Source organism: Gopherus flavomarginatus, chromosome 10, assembly GCF_025201925.1.
Source record: "Gopherus flavomarginatus isolate rGopFla2 chromosome 10, rGopFla2.mat.asm, whole genome shotgun sequence".
NCBI classification, from domain to species: Eukaryota; Metazoa; Chordata; order Testudines; family Testudinidae; genus Gopherus; species Gopherus flavomarginatus.
In genome coordinates this window covers 43,294,459-43,313,288 of record NC_066626.1, presented here as the reverse complement: position 1 = coordinate 43,313,288, position 18,830 = coordinate 43,294,459, and the positions used below count along the sequence as shown (strand labels likewise).

At 43.7% G+C, this 18,830-nt stretch overlaps 2 protein-coding genes across 2 annotated transcripts in view; one reads left to right on the top strand and one right to left on the bottom strand.

Moving 5' to 3' along the window:
* The window catches only part of MYO3B (myosin IIIB), a 390,911-nt gene that overhangs the window by 248,942 nt on the left and 123,139 nt on the right, over positions 1-18,830 (top strand). The window contains exons 27-29 of the mRNA XM_050916262.1: positions 11,520-11,631; positions 12,736-12,898; positions 13,619-13,699. Coding sequence (XP_050772219.1) covers positions 11,520-11,631; positions 12,736-12,898; positions 13,619-13,699 — 356 coding nt within the window. The remainder of the gene's footprint in view (positions 1-11,519; positions 11,632-12,735; positions 12,899-13,618; positions 13,700-18,830) is intronic.
* LOC127030218 (uncharacterized) lies at positions 1,534-3,451 on the bottom strand. The gene is made up of 2 exons (XM_050916309.1): positions 3,199-3,451; positions 1,534-2,123 (listed from the first exon to the last, which is right to left on the bottom strand). The coding sequence occupies exons 1-2, from the start codon at positions 3,389-3,391 to the stop codon at positions 1,594-1,596; spliced, it is 723 nt and encodes a 240-aa protein (XP_050772266.1). The 5' UTR covers positions 3,392-3,451; the 3' UTR covers positions 1,534-1,593.

The window sequence follows — 18,830 nt, the reverse complement described above, 5'->3', positions numbered from 1 at the left end:
CTGTTGGGAGTGGTGCATTGTGGGCAGCTATCCCACAGAGCACTTTGTCCCATTTTGGCGCTGTGGCTTGTGGGAAGGGGAAGGAAGTGTGCGGGTCTTTCCGCTTCCTGTTCCAACGCCCCGTGGTGCTTTGCTACACATTCCGAGCAGTTTGGCGGCATTGTGAGTCTGCAGCGCGATTTCTGAGATTTCTGTTACAAATGGAGCCTGAGCTGCTGAGGACCTTGCTGATGAATGTTGCCAGCACATCACGCATGACAGTGGAGCTATTCCTTCAGCTGCAAAGTGACAGTGAGGAGTCAGACGATGATATTGAAACGCCTGACACTCAAGACATTCAATTGCTTGTGGCAGTAACAGATGTGCTCAGCACCGTGGAACGGTGCCTTTGGGCTCGGGAAACCAGCACTGAGTGGTGGGATCACATCATCCTGCAAGCCTGGGATGACGAGCAGTGGCTGCAGAACTTTAGGATGAGAAAAGCCACTTTCATGGCACTGTGTGCTGAGCTCGCCCCTACCCTGCGGCGCAGGGACATGAGATTGAGAGCTGCCCTGCCAGTGGAGAAGCGGGTGGCTATTGCAATCTGGAAGCTGGCAACTCCAGACAGCTACCGATCGGTGGCGAACCAGTTTGGAGTGGGAAAGTCCACCGTTGGAATGGTGGTGATGCAAGTTTGCACAGCCATTAATCGCACCCTGCTAAGAAGAACTGTGACTCTGGGGAACGTGCAGGACATTGTGGATGGCTTTGCAGAAATGGGTTTCCCTAACTGTGGAGGGGCAATAGATGGGACGCATATTCCTATTCTGTCACCACCCCACCTGGCATCAGAGTACGTTAATCGCAAGGGGTATTTCTCCGTGGTTCTGCAAGCGCTTGTGGATCACCGTGGGCGTTTCACTGACATTTACTCAGGATGGCCTGGAAAGGTGCACGATGCACGCATCTTTTGGAACAGTTCCCTGTTCAGGAGGCTGAGAGCTGGGACTTTTTTCCCAGACCGCAAGATCACAGTAGGTGACGTCGAAATGCCTGCTGAGATCCTTGGAGACCCCGCTTACCCCTTAATGCCATGGCTCATGAAACCGTATACAGGGAAGCTTGACAGGAGCAAGGACCGGTTCAACTACAGGCTGAGCCGGTGCAGAATGACTGTGGAGTGTGCTTTTGGCCATTTGAAAGCCCGCTGGAGGTGTCTTTATGGGAAGCTAGATTTGGGGGAAAGCAGCATCTCCGCTGTTATATCCGCGTGCTGTACCCTCCATAATATTTGTGAAGGGAAGGGTGAAAGATTCAGTGAGGAATGGACCTCCGAGGTTCGACGCCTAGAGGATGAATTTGCACAGCCAGAGAGCAGGGCTACTAGGGAGGCCCAGGAAAGGGCTTCAAGGATTAGGGATGCTTTAAGGGAGCAATTTGATGCTGAGAGCCAACAGTAATGTTTGGTGCCTTTGCTGTGCTTTGTTCTACTTTGGGGTACAATGTTTACCACTTCCTGGAATAATAAAACGTATTGTAAAAGCCATAAAATCCTTTATTCAAAGTACAGTACATAAAAGGCCAGGGGGGTTAGGGTGGTGGACTGTACATTCAGAGGTTTGAATATGTCCTGTTTTGATTACTGTTCAATGTCTGCTGCACTTCAGGATTACTATGCTGCAGGGTAATGGGGGTGGAGTGCACAAGGTAAGAATTATAGTTATCAGGGCTGGTAGGTGATCGTACAGGTGTTGGGGGCTGCTGGGCGTAATAAGAAACTGGCTGCTGGAGAAAGGTGTTTTGTGCAAATACTGGGGAACAAGAAAGAGAGCTTTGGGAGGGGTGTGGGTTACCATGGTACAGATCTGCCTGCATGGCTACGAGAGACTCGAAAGACTCAGTTTGGCGAGCCAGGAGGCTTATCATCTGCTTTGAGGTTTTTTTGATAGCCAATTCCTTTCTCCTGCTTTCTGTTTGCCTCCACTCATACATTTTATCTCTCCATTCCTGCGTCTTCCTACTTTCTCTGTTGTAGTGAATCATAACTGCTTTGATCAATTCTTCTTTTGATTTTCGGGGATTTTTTCTCAAGTTCTGCAACTGACGTGAGGCCGGTGATCCGGCTGCATTAGTCAAGGTCACTAAAAAAAACATAGATAGAAACATGTAATACACAGAGGCTACATTGTTTATTATCACACAGTGAAGGAGTTTTTAGACTTTTTGTAGCATCCTTCCCACATACCTAACATAACACAGAGAGGCCAGGGAAGCGAAGGCATGGCGAGCAATGGGGTGAGTGTTTCTGCCCCGAGTGCACCTGAGAGGGGGAATTGACCGATGGGTCATTGGGGTTTATCTGCACTGGGTACAGGAGGTAGCTGGTGTCCTGCACAGGGGACAGTAGTGAACAGGAAGGTGGCGAGCTGCTGGCGGGGGGGGACGGTCCGCGTAACTGCCGGCCTGCTGGTGAGGGGGAGGGGGAAACGCACAGCTGTGCTGGCTGCCTGTTGGGAAGGGTGGGGAAAAACCGGAGGGCACCGTGGGGCTGGCTGCCTGCTGGGAAGGGGGTGGGGAGACCGGAGCGCACCGCGGGGCTGGATGCCTGCTGGGAAGGGTGCGGGGAAGACCGGAGCGCACCACGGGGCTGGCTGCCTGCTGCGAAGAGGGTGTGGAGACCGGAGTGCACCGCAGGGCTGGATGCCTGCTGGGAGGGGGGGGGAAGACCGGAGCGCACCGCGGGGCTGGCTGCCTGCTGGGAAGGGGGTGTGGAGACTGGAACGCACCGCGGGGCTGGGGGGGGGAACGCGAACCTGGCGCCCTGCACTCAAGTATCCCTAAATTCTCAACAGGGTTTCCTACTGCCAGATATATCACTGCTGCGTGTTACCTGGGAAGAGAGGGAGGGTCTTCTACAGCAATGTGGATTCCGCCCTGGCCCCTATGCAGCTTGCCTGTGTGCAGCCATGGTCCCCTCACCCCTCGCTGCACAGTTGATCGGATGAGTTAGCCTGACCGGGACAAGGACCACGGTGGCTCTCCCGATAAACTTGAGAAAGCACATTGCGCACGCTCTGGCTGCAACTTTTCAAGAGGTTACCAAGGCAGATTACAGAGACGTGATAGAGCAAATCAATGGGCTATTCCACGTTTAGGCATGCATGCAGGCAGCCATAACCCAAACCCTCCTCTCCCAAAACATAAAAATCTGCTTACCCCGAGCACGCTCCTCAGTTTCTTCCTCACCAGCAACTTCCAGCTGCTGCGACTGGCTAGCCTCCTCCTGGCTTGAGAAGAGCACCTGGCTGCATGCCTCCTGGGACTCCGGGGTGTCTCCCTCCACGCCAGTAGCCTCACTGTCGGCTTCCTCTACACCCTCCCCCACTTCTCCCTGCTCTGAACTCTCCATCGTGGTCCTCGGATTGGCAGTGGGGTCACACCCAAGTATGGCATCCAGCTCCTTGTAAAAACGGCAAGTTGTGGGGGTAGCTCCTGAGCGGCGATTTCCCTCACGGGCTTTGCAGTAAGCACTCCTCAGCTCTTTATTTTGACCCTGCACTGCAACGCGTCCCATTCATGGCCCCTTCTCAGCAAGGACTGCGATATCTGCCCATAGGTATCATAATTTCTCCTTCTGGAGCGCAGCTGTGCTTGCACAGCTTCCTCAACCCAAACACTGATGAGGTCCTGCAGCTCTGAATTGTTCCATGCTGGGGCTCGTTTGGGGCGTGGAGGCATGGTCGCTGATTGATTGAATGATTGATTGCACTCCACACCTGGCTGAGCAAACAGGAAGGGGATTTTTAAAATTCACCGGGGCATTTAAAGGAAGGGTCAGCTGAGCCCAGGGCAGTGGAGTGTGCATGATTACCAGAGAGGCTTCTAAGGTATGCTGGGATACCTCCTTATACCCCGGAGGTCAATAAAAGCGCTGGTGGGTGTCCACACTTGCTGACCAGCGCTGGATCACCAGCGCTGGAATCCCTACACCCGAGGCTCGACCGGGTGTACAGCCAGCGCTGCAACCAGGGAGTTGCAGCGCTGGCCGTGCTTTGCAAGTGTGGCCACATCCTAAGTTGCAGCGCTGTAACCCCCTCACCAGCGCTGCAACTCTCTAGTGTAGCAAAGCCCTAATACTTCACTCATTATACCAGTTTTACATTCGTGTAATTCCATTGATTTCACTGGGGTTATACCAGGACCTTCATCTTTGTAGTGTTTTATGAATATTAACTAATCCTCAAAGCACTTGTGAAGAAAGATGAGGGAGAATTAGTGGGCTTGATTCTTCTCTCATTTACACCTGAATACATCAGGATTACCTCCCTTGAAATGTAGCTGTAAATTGAATGGAGAACAGGGTCAGTATTATCAGCAGGCTTCTCCTCTATAAATTTACAGAGTTAGAACACAATCTTGAAAAGCCATGGTAAGTCTAACACAATGCCAATTGCAGATTTGCCATCAATGCAGACAGGTGCAAATCATGTTTAACGTCTTGTCAAAGGGTCCTTAGGTTTGTGGTCTAACTTGATGTAATTTTCTAGTGAAGAGAATCTAAGTAGGGAAAATGAGGGTCAAGAGATAAGTTGATTTGCCCAGCACTATAGGGCACTCAGTATTTGAGCTCAGAATATAGGCCAGGAGTTTCTTGCTCCAGCCCTGTCTTCAGTCCACACCTTCCCACTTCTCTTAAAACAATTTCAATTTCCCCTACTTAATTTTTTTAAGCTTTCCTAATTTTTTTTATAGGTAGAAGAGAAAGCAAGCTTCCTTAACTAGCAGCTCTATTAGTCAAGTGTTTTTAGGCACTGAAGTAGTTGAAGACATAAAAATATTTGAGAAAACAGGTCAAATGCTAAAGAGATTGGCACTTCTTTGTTCATAATCAAAAACCTATTAAGAACAAGAGTTTCAAAATGTCAGTAAATCTGAGGATATCAAAGATTTTCTAAGCCAGCAAGTTAATTGGTATTTTGATCCTTTTGAGCAACTTAACAACAAAATGGATGAGCCAGCAGTTTTTTCCCCCTTGATGCTATTAAACAAATAGGTGTGCTTCTTATCTTCCTGCTCAGTAGTAGTGTTTTGTAAACTCTTAGCAGGAAATCTGAGGACAAAACAATCAAAGTCAGGGAGCAGAGCCATTCAGGGTTTATCAGGTGGAGGTAAATAAAAGATAAAGTCTTGTTTAATGTTATTCTTTACTGTCTTGTGTTTTCAAGTAGAACAGATTATTTCATAGTGTTGCAGACCTGGAAGATAGTTTATTGGGTTTAAAAACAGATAGTGAAAAAGAGCTTAATTCTCACCCCTTCACACACTGCTTCCTTAACCAAGGATACAACCCTCTGTTATAAAATATGTATCTATGTATATCCCTTCCCTTGAAGTAGAAAAGAAGTAATCCATTAGCCCTATAAACACAATGGAATAGTATCACTTCCGAGATCCTCACAAGCATGTGAAAATGTGACATGAAGTGTTGTATAAAAAGTTAGGGAGGAAAAAATAAAAGATAGCTGTGATTTTCTTATTCATTACCTTCTTCTCTGGTCTCCTAGCCTTTATCATAGACTGTCTCACTCCAGGATTATGACAGGGCACACTACTGTTATGCTTTTCCTGAGAGCATTGTCTCCTCAATGGCAGGGTGATAATATTATTTATTATATCACTGGGATGGCCCATGAAGGTCCTGATTGTGCTAGACACTGTACAATATGCAAAAAGATATAGTTTGTCTCAAAAAGTTTACAATCCATGGCCTTGATCTTACAATTCCAGCTACCCGAGCTGGCTCATGAACATGTATAGGCACCATTGACCTTAATAGATTTCCTAGGGCACAAGGATCCACCCACACAAATTCTGTGATAGGATTGGGTTTTACGGGGAAGAAGGGAGAAAGAGGAGTGGAAACCACTGCATTTAGTACTGCTCTGCCATTCTAAATCTCTAATATGTTTTCATCAATATAGGCAATCCTCAAGCCTTGTCTCCTCAGTATGTGCTTTTGTCTAATCTCATTCATTAATTCAAGAACAGGTGAATGAAATTAAAAGGCAACAGGTTTGCAACTGAGAAAAGGATATACTTGTCTAAGTAATTTTTGACTTGTTCTTTCCCTATTTTAGACTCTGATCCTACCTCATTTTTACTGGCATTCACTATGTTAGATGTCCAATCACCACCAACCTTCTTGGTGAAAAACGAAACAAATAAGTCATTAAGCACTTCTGCCATTTCCACATTTTCTATTATTGTCTTTCCCCCCTCATTGAGTAACAAGCCTACTCTGTCCTTGGTCTTCCTTTTGCTTCTTATGTACTTGTAGAATGTTTTCTTGTTACTCTTTATGTCCCTAGCTAGTTTGATCTTGTCTTGGGCCTTGGCCTTTCGGAGTTCGTCCCTACATAATTGCTAGAAACCATATAGGCCTAATTCCGACTTCAGTTTTACTTGAGTAAATCCCAAGTGACTCCATCTTGTATGTGATTTCTGTAGAGTTACTGTGGATTTACTCTTGTACATCTGAGGTCAGAATTAGGCCCAATAACTAGAAATTCTCAGAATTTCAGCTGCTCTGGATAGTCTCCAGATGTTCTGGTGTGTATCTCAACTGAGCCACGTTTGCCCTCCCTCTTCCACCATGTACAAGATTGAACAGCTGAACAGTGGCTCAAGCGGGTGTTTCACTTTCCTCTAAAGCATCAGGGACTGGCCATTGCCAGAACCAAGATTTTAGATTAGATGAATCGATTGTATGAGCTCATTTGATAAATCCTGTGTTCCAACAGGGAGTGAGCCTTACTACATGAAGGCAGATTAAATAGGTGCCTACAACAGTGTGAACTTCTCTCTCTCTCCCTCCCTCTCCCCACCATTCCCCACTAGAGGCAGAGATGAAAGTAAGCTGGTCCAGTCCGGTGTACCGGTAAGAGCTGGTACACAGCCGACGGTACTGGCAGCAGCCAGGAGCCCTGGGGCTCCAGTGGCAATTTAAAGGGCCCGGGACTCCAGCCACTACCACACCAGCAGCCAGAGCCCTGGGCCCTTTAAATCATCACTGGAGCCCCGGGGAAGCAGCAGTGGCTGGGAGCCCCAGGGCTCCAATGGCGATTTAAAGGGCCCGGGGCTCCGGCCAGAGCCCCGGGGTAGCGCTAGCGGTGGCCAGGAGCTCTGAGCCCTTTAATCACTGCCAGGCCATGCTGAAGGGCTAGCTGGGGGAGTGTGGCCCCAGACCTGCCCCTTCTGCCTGAGGTCCCGTTCCTTCTGGTTGAGGCCCTGCCCCTACCTTGCTCAGGACCCCAGCTGCCCTGCATACTGGTAAGTCCCTTAAGTTACTTTTACTCCTGACTAGAAGGGAAAGTTATAGTGTGGTGGGCTTTTGAGCTGTATTGGTGAAACCAGTAGGTGCATGGGTTACAATATAACAAAAGAGGCAGGAACCAGATGGAGACTGGACTATCCACTAACAGAAAAAGAGAAAAACTAGAGTTAGTCTCAAACACTGAACTTCAGGGGTGATCCAAAATCTAGACCTCAACCCTGGATTTTAATTTTGGAACCCAAATCTAAGTACCTTTGAACTTTGCGACTATTGAAACTCCAGGACCATTTTTGGAAAAAAGTTCTTACACAAGAGCATTTAGCAATGAGAAAGGACTTGCCAGTCTTGCAGCTCTTTTGTATGCTATGATGGCAACACTTCTGTTTTTACATTTGACACCATAAACAAAAAAGTTTCCCACAGGAAACTTGACACTAAAGGAAACTTATTTAACCAGTTAGTGGAGTCCTCCATCCAGTGGCTGCACTTTGTAAGAACATTTGACAAGTTTAGAGAAGCACAGGTTAAGTTAAACAAAGCTTTTATGAATCATCAGGAGGCTAACTACAGATAGAACACTCTCTTTAGACAAAAATAAATTCCCAGCAGCCCTTAGTTAATAAAGCGCATAGTTGTTTTTTACAAGATTAACATCTTTTATAAATAGCAGGCAGTCAACATAGCGCTCAGGAAAAGCATTTGGTACTGAAAAGTGGCATTGCTTTTACTTACAGTTCAGCTATATACTGTTTCATAAGAATAGCAGCAGAAAGTAAGCCATGAACAGTTTGAAATACAAAGTTGTATAGGAAACTAAATAAAATGGTAATAAGGCTTATAATGTAACTAAATTGTATGGTCAAGTCCATAAGCTAAATACCTTAAAACCCCGTATAACCAAGAATTTTTCACTATGTGACCCTGATGTAGCTTCTAAATTACTAGGATGCCAACTATAATATATTAATGCACAGAAGATTATTAGATGTTGAAAGAATATTTGATATTAATTACAAAAAAGCCAGATGATCTGAAAACTATTCTATACTTTTATATGCCTCAACTCACCCCACACACTAAAAAATACATGGATTATTGGGAAACTGATATAACCTTTCTAAAGAAGTATGCAAACAAATTTAAGTTATCAGTATGCATAAATCACATGAACATCCAGTGTTATTTATGACAGAACTTATTTAACTCTACATAAATTGTATACTATGGGCCAGGCTGTAAATAGATGTTGTGGAGCTGCAAACTAGCACATACTATTTGGGAAATTTGGGGGGTGTTTTGATTGGGTTTCACCAATACAGCTCAAAAGCCCATCACTCTTCTGGGGATTGACAATATTCAGGGCCTGAGACCTGAAGAAGAGCTCTGTAACGCTTGAAAGCATGTCTCTTTTTGCCAACAGAAGTCTCTCCAATATCCTGGGACCAACCAGCCTACAACACTAAAAACAACTTTAATCTTAGTAATAAACTAGATTCACTCCTTTATTTTCTCCTGAATGTCGCACTGTTCTCCATAGCTGCTGAATGATATCACCCTTAAATTTCCTTCATAAGTACTTGCCTCAATAAATTATGAGATATGGCTGGTATGGAGAAATTCACTGCATTAAAAAAAGTACTTTAATAATACATACTCTGCCACCATCCATTACACAGTGTGAACCATGTCTTCAATCGTGATACATCAGCATAGCTCCTCAGTGTGTCTGTTCCTACAATGTTGGCTACAATGCTTTAGCCATTGGTTTGTTACCTTTTGATCTTAATTGACAATTTTAGTGGTTCTTTTTTCTTTCTTATGACAATTGGTGCTGCTCTTTAAAGATTAACTGAAGCTAATATTTGAAAATCATATGATTTCTCCTGTTTTCTCCCTCCATAATAACTATCCATGTTTTCTTTAGTATGACTCTGAGTTAGACTGTGCCCTGTCCTTACATGGGCTGCATGTTTCAGGCTCTCACTGGTCACTTCCCCTTCCTTGGATCTTAAGGGGCACCTGGTTGCTGTTCCTCATTTTATATCTCAGGGGAACAGTTAGCTAGGCCTGTCACCCTTCCATCAATCACAGTCTACAGCAGGGGTGGCCAACCTGTGGCTCTGGAGCCACATGCTACTCTTGAGAAGTTAATATGCAGCTCCTTGCATAGGCACTGACTCCGGGGCTGGAGCTACATGTGCCAACTTTCCAATGTATTAGGGGTGCTCACTGCTCAACCCCTGGCTCTGCTACAGTCTTGCCCCCACTCCACCCCTCCCCGCCCCCTCCCTTGAGCCTGCCATGCCCTCACTCCTCCCCCTCCTCCCCAGAGCCTCCTGCATGCCACAAAACAGCTGATCAGGAGGTGTGGGGAGGGCTGATCGGTGGGGCTGCTGGTGGGCAGGAGGCACTGGGAGTGGGGGGTAAGGAACTGATGGGGGCGCTGCTGATGTATTACTGTGGCTCTTTGGCAATGTACATTGGTACATTCTGGCTCCTTCTCAGGCTCAAGTTGGCCATCCCTGGTCTAAACAATTGAGCTCCTACGCAGATGTAACTTAAGGCCTAACAGCCAAGTAGTTTAAATGTGGTAGAGGTGACAGTTCTGGAGCAGGGTGGGGCAGACTGAGGGCAGGAGTGTATACAGACTTTTACTCCAGAAATTTAAAGGCACAAGAGTGGTCACGGGCTGAAATCCTGGCCCTGTGGAGGTTAAAGGAAAAACTCCCATTGACTTCAGTGGAGCCAGAATGTCATCACTCTTTGTTAGTGTGACACCAGTTCCAGGTTAGCACCTTTCTCTTACGCTGGTTCTTTCCAGAAGCCATAATCACTTCCTGTGGGACCAGAGCTAAGTATGAAGCTGAATATGGTCCCATAATTGGGGGTGATAAAGTCTGAGTTTGAAGTCATACATTGTATGCTGACTTAGGCTTGTTTCCTTCCTATTAAAAAAGGTGTTGGCTCAACTGATAGTTAAGAAGTACTAATATCTAAAACGTTGAAGAGTCAAATTCACCGTCAGTGTAAACAAGCACAGCTCCAATGGGCTCTGGTGGAGGGGCACCAATTTACACCAACAGAGAATGTGGCCCTTAGTTTTTAAAAAAATGACATTGCTTTTAGACATAGTTTTTATATACATACAAAAAACAGAGGTACATGTAGCATAGAAGAATATGATGGAGTGTAACAATAAGACTGATTTTCTAATCCTGTTAAATACCCGTGTATGACGATGTGTGTTTATTTGTATTTATTTTAATGCTTTGTAACAAGTGGCAGACCATTGCCCTTGAAGCTTTCATAATGATTAAAAATGCATAATATCAATAAAAATGAGTGTGTGTGTGTGTGTGTGTGTGTGTGTAGAGAGAGAGAGAGAGACTCCTCACACAATCCTAACTAATAATTACTAGCTAGTTAGCAGCAGTAGTAGAAGCAGCAAAGTATCTCCTTTGAGGTTCGCCTCCCCACACTTTTCCCAGATATCTGAAAAAAGGGCTTTGCAGGGTGGCCAGAAGGCTAGCAAGTGCCAAAGAAAAAGGGTCTCCAAGGAAACTACTGTGCAAGCAGCCCTCTTCCATTTAAACTGTCTTTAGGACTTAGCTTGAGCACTTCTGCTGCCTTGCTGAGTGTAAATGCAATGGTGTCACATAGGGAAAGAGGAGTGCTTTCTTTCTCCCACTTCTCAGGACATTTAGAGCTACATCTAAACTTGAGGGGCACATTTGTAGATTCCCAGGGGAGATAAGTTTTTTTTTAATTTTCTCATTCCTTTTCATTGTTTTGCTTTCTACCACCTCCCCAACCTCTCACTGGTAGAGCTCCATTCCCAACCAAAACTTAGTGCACCACCTAGGCTGTTCTAAATGGCACAGCCTCATAAAATCTCCCTATGGGCCATTACACTGGCAGGGATTGCTAGAGTGCAGCATGCTCCAGCCATAGCCCTTTCCTCATGCACCTAAGGATGGAATAGGTGGTGTCAGTGTTGGGTGTATCCTCAGCTGCCCACTTAGGACTTTAATCCCCTTTGTCCACCTTATTAGTGGAAAAAGGTCTGGGGACTTAGTAGGGCTGAGGATCTGGCCCACAGTACTCAGAGTACTTCTTTAGCAGGAGTATACTAATTCCCTGTTGCAATCAAAGTGTGTTTATGTAGCAATTAACTGGCTCTTTCTTTGTCCTTTGGTGTTTGTAGGTATTATTACCTGGCTTTCAAGGCACATCAGACCCCTCTTGGTAGCAGAGAAAGCTGTATTGCTATTTTGGAGAAATCAAAACTAGACAATTGGGTTCTTGGGAAAACAAAGGTAGGGCATGTTTCTGGTTTTTTCCAGGGGTGTCCTCTCTGCAGTGAGGCATGTCTAATGAATGGTTTAATGAAGCCATGGCTAATTCTGCCCAGCATTGTGTGGATGTGACAGGAATGGGAGAGGGTGCAAGGAATGTCCCCTGCTCCTGCACGCGGACTGCTGCTCCAGGCTAGTCTTGCTGCAGATGCTAGCCTCCCTAGATGGAGGGAATGCCCCTTTCCTCCCTAGTCTGCATAAGGAGAGATGCACATAAAACCTTCTCCCAAAGGTGGCATAGTACCTGCACCACCCTTGGGTGTCCCTGGGGCATGATGCCTCCAGCAGCACCTGCTGGTGTGAGGCTCCTCCACAATCCTCCCTACTGCAGGTTGTGGCTTAATGCCACCATTTAGTCTTTGCTATCTGGGAACCACTTTAGGCCAGTATCGGTTTGCTGTGTTAGAAGTTGTCTTGCCTTTCAGATGAGCTGCTCTGGACTATTTTAGTAGCAGCCTTTGTTCATGGTTTAAAATGATGTGACTGATTTTGCAAAATATGGGGCCAAATCCTGAATTGCTTACTCATTCCTTAGAAGTAAGCCAACGGGAGTTTCCTGAATAAGGACCCTTAGGATATGGCCTGTGAACTAGGATACAATATTGTACTTATAAACTCACCCCTCTCCCCTCTTATCATTATCATGAGGAACGCTTTGTGCTAATGTTTATCCTAAGGACTCCCACCAGATTTCCAGTGTAATGCCACACTAATGAAAGAGATCATTATTAAAAACATTACCACAAATCAGCTATAGCTTGAAAAGCTATATTTAAACATGGCTGATACAGAAAAGCAGCATTCTGACCAAGCTGTCATGGGTGATTTACTTGGGGGTAATGGGATAATTTTGTGACTTACATTGTAATGGGTGATTGTAATTAGTGGAATAAATTAAAAGCATATATTCTACAACATGGTTTCTGAAATTCTAGCTATAAGATTTAGCAGCTTTTTCTAGCAATGATTCTGTAATGTAGATTGAAATAATACTAATGAAGAGGCAGTATAAAAGATTTTATTCTATTGCTTACATGTAATGCTGAACCTGTTGTTCCATTTCAGGTATTTCTAAAGTATTACCATATAGAGCAGTTAAATTTGTTCCTGCGAGAAGTTATAGGCAGGGTGGTGATAATGCAGGCCTATACCAAAGGGTGGCTTGGAGCTAGGAGATATAAGAGAATCAAAGAGAAAAGAGAAAATAGTGCTGTCACCATTCAGTCAGGTAAACATTCATATTCCTTATTTCATGCACAATCTTGGCATTTTAAATTGCCTGCAAATTATCTATTCGGTTTCTCAATAGTTTGCTGTGAAATCAAAATAACATGTGGTACTTTTTCCCTCCAGCTGATACTAACATTACAGATTAATTTCTAAGTTATCAGTTTAGTAATCACTAATGTCTTTGTTTAAATGTTTTACTACTATAGACTATGCCTGTAAACAAAGGAAGAGTGTTATTCAGTGTCTTTCAACTAACGTGCAGCATGCAGAAGAGATGCAATAGTTACTCTCTCCTTTTTGCATGTACCTCTGCGTTCCAAATAACATAAATACTGCCATGGTTCTGGGAAGGTTGATTATTTGTAGTTTATCTTCACTCTACTGATTTATTTTTTGGGAGGTGGGGCGTTAGAGGGATGCAGTTGTTTGCATTGAACTTTGACCTCCAATAATTCTGCACCTCACAGTCTTTGCTTGACTTTGTGACATCAGAGAGCACATGTTGACAATTAAAATTTGGAAGACTGGAGATGTGTTTGAAGTTGTGGAGATGCTTATACTCCAGTCATGAGCCCAGAGTTCAACTGGTGGGTGGGTGAGGAAGAGGTAGTGGGAGGGGGTGGATATGGCAGGGAGTATAAAAGATTAGGCACATCTCTGACTTTATAACACTTCCTTAAATAAATGTAATTCCTAACACATGGGTTTGTATTTTTAGCCTGGAGAGGATATGAAGCTCGCAGGAAGTACAAGGAAATAAGGAACAGAAGAACTGATGCTGCTATACATATTCAAGCAGGTAATTAAAACATTATTTCCACAGGCATAGGCACTGACTCCGGGTAGATAGACTATATCTATTTTGCTATGGATACCTTCATGTCAGTATTTATAGCTGAGAGAAATGTAAACAGCCCAAACAAAAGCAATCGGAAAATACTGCTTCTGATCATGTGTTCTTCAATATCAAATCTCACCAGTGACAGGAATCTAGCACTTTGGACTTTTATGGTGAGTACTTTTTTGAAAGCAAAACATACTGATTAAAAGCCATTGAATGAGTTCTCAGGGATTCATCAGGGCTCAGAGAGTCAATGTGTATTAACCATGTGTAGAGTTGGTGTGAAGCACTAGAATCATTTTGCTTAAAGTGTGAATGATAGGCACTGGACATGCCATCACTCTGGCTTTCTGGTTATCCCTAATATTGGCAGATTGCCAGGTTTTATTCTTAATTGCTGCTGATTTTCCCAGTTTGGGCCAAATCTCTGATTCCCTGCCAGGCCTCAATGCACTCATAACAATATGAATTTGAATAAACTTGAAAGAGATTATTGAAGGAACAGGCCTGCAGGGTGGTGCAGGTCTGTAGTAGAGAGCAAGAGCTCATATGGCACTGAAAATATGAGATCCATCCTACTGAACTCAGTAGCAGGGAGGCTATAGTTTCAAATGCTGCCAACATGAAGCAAACTAGGGTTGATGTACCACACCTGTGCATACCATTGTTCCCTCCAACCAAGGGTGAAGGAGTTCTGAAACAGACCTAAAAAAAGCCATAGCAGATGGACCAACAGAGAAACCTGTGCTCTGCATTTCAGTGCAGTCATTGCCTATACTATAATTATGTGACTTCTGTTACCTCTGAGTTCTGTTTTCCTTAGATGATAGTTAAACTGAAAGAAAAGATTTTCTGCTGAATGTTCTCTCACTTCTGAACATAAAACCAAAATGTTAATGACAAGCCATTTTCATTATAAATCCAACAACTAACTTCCTTTCCCCAATCCTGTTCCCTAAGAGTCAGCATCACTATGATTTTCAAGAGGAAGGCAAAATAATACAATTCTGGCTGTAGAATTAGAAAGGCAATGTACATTTCTCTTAGAGTGAGGTTCTTTATACATATTATTTTGTACGTTCATAAAATAACATGTGACTCGCTCTAGGGTTATATGCTGTATATTCAATGAAATTGGGAGCTGTTGAATGGGAAGGTTTTTCTAAGTTACAGCAAACATCAAGTGACTGGATAATCATATTCTCCACTTGCTCCCCTTCCCTGTGCTGTTATCTTCCATTGTTCTCATTTTAACACAGAGTCCCGTTCTTCAGACAGGGAATCCATCTTTAGATGTAAGCACAACACTGACTCTTGACAGTAATGCTCTTTTTGGAAAGCCTGCACCTCAATTTCCCAGCCAACCCAACAGCCTGTGCAGTACGGGGGAAAGAGAGGCTAGATCAGAGGTGACGCTTCAGTCTGCGCTAGTACCAGTTCTTAAAGTAGTCATTTGGGGCTAGATTGTCCCATGTATGCACAGCACATAGGAAGGCAATGTGATACAGCACCAGCCCCTGGAGAGTGCTAGGAGGCTTTCTGCCTCAGAATTCCATGTAGAGGTCTTGGGCATGCAGAATATGCATGCCCATTGCTAAACCCTTTATGGAGTGCTGTTTATGCACTCCCACTCCTTCCAGGGAACATAAGGATCGGACAGAAGCAGAGCCATGTTCCATTCTGTCACCTTTGTGACACTGTGCATGCAGTGAAGTAGACAGAGATCCCTTGAGTGCAGAGACTGCTATACAGTCCTTGCGTAGCCCAGACAAATGTGGAAGGGTCCTGGCACTCCTCCCACCATAGCACACACCATACGCCCATACCAGGGCCAGACAGAACCATTAAATCATTGTGTTGATCAGATTGGATGGATGTGCATTAGGACTACAGAGTTCAGAGTGACACAGCACACCTTCATGTTAATCATGCTTTACAGCTATTCCCATCTTTGGCACAGCTTTAGAATTTATACTGTATAATCATTTATTTCAGAAAATCAAACTTCAGTTTGTGTGAGACTCTCTGCCTTAGGAAATCTATATCTAGGACTCTCTAATTGAAACTTCTTTCTAAACATTTTTGTTTATCTCTGCACATTAGTCTTTCTGTGTTTCAAGGCTGAGTAAATAATTGCAAAGTGTGACCATTATCTGGATTTTAAAATAGACTTGTTACTTCCATTCCACCATAAAAGTGTGTGGTGCTGAACAGGCAAATAGACATAATCTCCACAATGAAGAGCTTACAATGTAAGTACAGATAAAGAACAGCATTTCAAGAAAAAGAAATGTGGTCATTTTAACATTATGTTAAATAATGAGCAATTTAGATCACAGAGATACAGTACTTGCATTTGCTGGTCAGGCATTTGTAAAACCATATAATTAAAATATATATAGCAAAATAAAGCAGTCCTTGAAATTTTGGAAGCATTTGGCTTACATGTTTCTACAGAGCAGCACATATTGAAATTTGTTTTCCTTTCATCTCCTTCCCAGTAAAAGCAGCAGTGCGGCTTATCCCTTTAGCTTCCTCAGAACTTCCTTTCAGAATTCCCGATCTATTACAGCACATTCACATACCAGAAACAAGAAGCCTTTTCATGCTGTCAACCTTTTTCATCTGAAATGTAAATTAATTCTTGCTGGTACGCTTTGACAGAGATCAAAGTAGGGGTATTAACCTTATTGGGCCTTTTCTTCATCGGAATCAGTTCCAAAGACGGCAAGGGTGGTGTTAGGAGGCCAGTCTTCACTGTTATCTATGGCCCTCCTCCAGGCAGTCCTCTGTCTACAAGTCAACATTTCAAAGGCAGTGATTTCTTTTGTAAATGACCTTATCATTACTTTAAACGGTGTGAAAAATGATTTGGCTGAATAATTCTTGCAGGATTATCCTGCTCATTTTAATTGTGGGGGGACTTCATTCAAATTCCAGGATATTGTTTAAGTGGTTTTGACAGCAAGTGATCACAGCCTGATAGAAAGGAGGAACAAAGCTTCTGATTGGAAACCTCTTGACTTGTTCAGATTGTTCATTTCTTGAAGTCAGTCTTTGAGGTAGGCTACATTTGCAATTTAAAAATAAACAGATGCCTTTCAAATACATGAGCTGGTGGTCTGGAGATCTCAGTGGGCCCAAGCAGTTCACTATCCATTGATGAAATGTTGGAAGAAAAAAAACATTTTTAAAAAACCCAAGTATACATGAAGATACATTTTGTATGCGTATAATATTACACCAAAAATAAGTCATTATTTGGGCTGGGGGAAAAACCCTTGCTAATAGGTAAAATGTTTATGAATTTAAGCAGTTCAGTACATCTACACTAGTGACTCACACAATGTGAGCTACATCAGTGTATTTACACTGGTGGCTAAAATCCCCAGTGTAGGCAAAACCTTACCCACCTCTTTGTGTCTAAGTTTCCCAATTGGTAAAACATGGATAATAACAATTTTCTACCTCACAGAGAAGACAAAGATATTGTGAAAGAACTGAGTTCCTCAGACAAAAATGAAGTAGTGTTGTTTCTTTGTGCTGTGGTTTGTATTGCTTTGTTTAAAGCCTAGGACAAGGAAAAGATCACTTTGTTGAAATAATTTTAACATTACATTGAGCCAGATTCACAGCTGGTGTAAATCAGTATATTGCCAGTGTTTGATTTCAGTGGAGCGGTGCTGATTTACACCAGCTTTGGATCTGTAGCTATATTTGTATCATCACATTTTATTAATTAGAATTAAAACCAAGTAAGTACAATTATAATGGTAATTTTTTTGTTTGTTTTTACTCCATTCCCAGTCACCATAGCATGGATTTCCATGTCAAGTGACAGCTCTCTCCAAAGACTTAAGAGACGATTTTAATCTCTGTTTGTTTCATTTGTGAGCCGACACTGCCAAAATGCCAAATGAATGGGGCATGCGATTCACTTAGATCTGAGGTGACATCACTGAACTCATGTTAATTAAGGCCTCTTTAGCCATCTGGAATATGCTGTGCGACTCTAGTCAGGATTGAGTTTAAACTCTGCTTCCAGAGGTGAAAGGCAAATGACTAATCCATTGAGCCACCATCCCTTCCTCGGACACACACTCATGCACTCACCATATGCCACACTTTACTGTGAAATTCTTTACTGAGAACTCAAGATTCCAGTTCTTTTTTGTGACACAAAATGGTGGATGCTCAGGAGGAAAGAGAAATGAGACAATCCCTTTATCAACTACTTCTGTCTTGTGACTTTTTACCATGTGTGGTGTTGCTCACCAACTATTTGCACAGCCTTAACTAACAACCTTCTAAGAGCAAAATTTTGGGACTGTGGAGAACTACATACCATTTACATTAAGTTAATATGTATGTAAAATGTATATGGTTAGGATTTTCAAAAGTGCTCAGGAATCACACCCTCAGCTCCAAATGTAGACATACCCTCTGAGTGCATCTACATTTCTATTAGATTTGTACTTCCTGGTTTTGACTGTAAACGGAAAAGCACTGAAAGGTCACTGGACAGGCAGGCTATTCCTGCATTATTTTATCACCCAGCTGGAGCCAGAAAAGGACAGAACTCCTTGGCGAACCTGTTCCTACTTGGTCCAGCCTGATTTCTAGGTTTAAGAGGTTCAGATTAGCAGCCACAATTCTGGGTGCTGTCACAGGCTTTTGCGCCTCAGATTTTACCCTAACAGCCCCGTAATCTGCTTTGTGCAAACAGTAATATACAGCAGCAGCATAAACCCTGTTTGCAACCCTGGAAAAAGGGTGCTAATACTTATTAGTACATTTAGAGCTCTGTTCTCCCCTTTATGAGAGAACACATGCTGGGAAAAGAAATTCCACAAGTTGAAACTCAGTTTTCTATTCATTCTTCCACTGAAGGAATGGGGGACGGGGGAGAGAAGTGTTTTACCCCCTGAGGTTTGTACTACATAAACCTGCAAACTTCCTGAGATCCACAGGAGACAATGGGCATCCCTGGATACCTAGAGAGGGGGCATGATTCTCCATATCCTTACACTGTACAACAGTTTTAGGCTGGCATCAAACTTGTGTAAAAGAGTGGAGGATCATGGTGTCC

Excerpts from the sequence above, each read along its gene's own strand:
- LOC127030218 (XM_050916309.1), bottom strand. The coding sequence starts at position 3,391 with ATGGAGAGTTCAGAGCAGGGAGAAGTGGGGGAGGGTGTAGAGGAAGCC. Across the intron at positions 2,124-3,198 it reads AACTGAGGAGCGTGCTCGGG|TGACCTTGACTAATGCAGCC; the intron begins GTAAGCAGATTT and ends TGTTTTTTTTAG.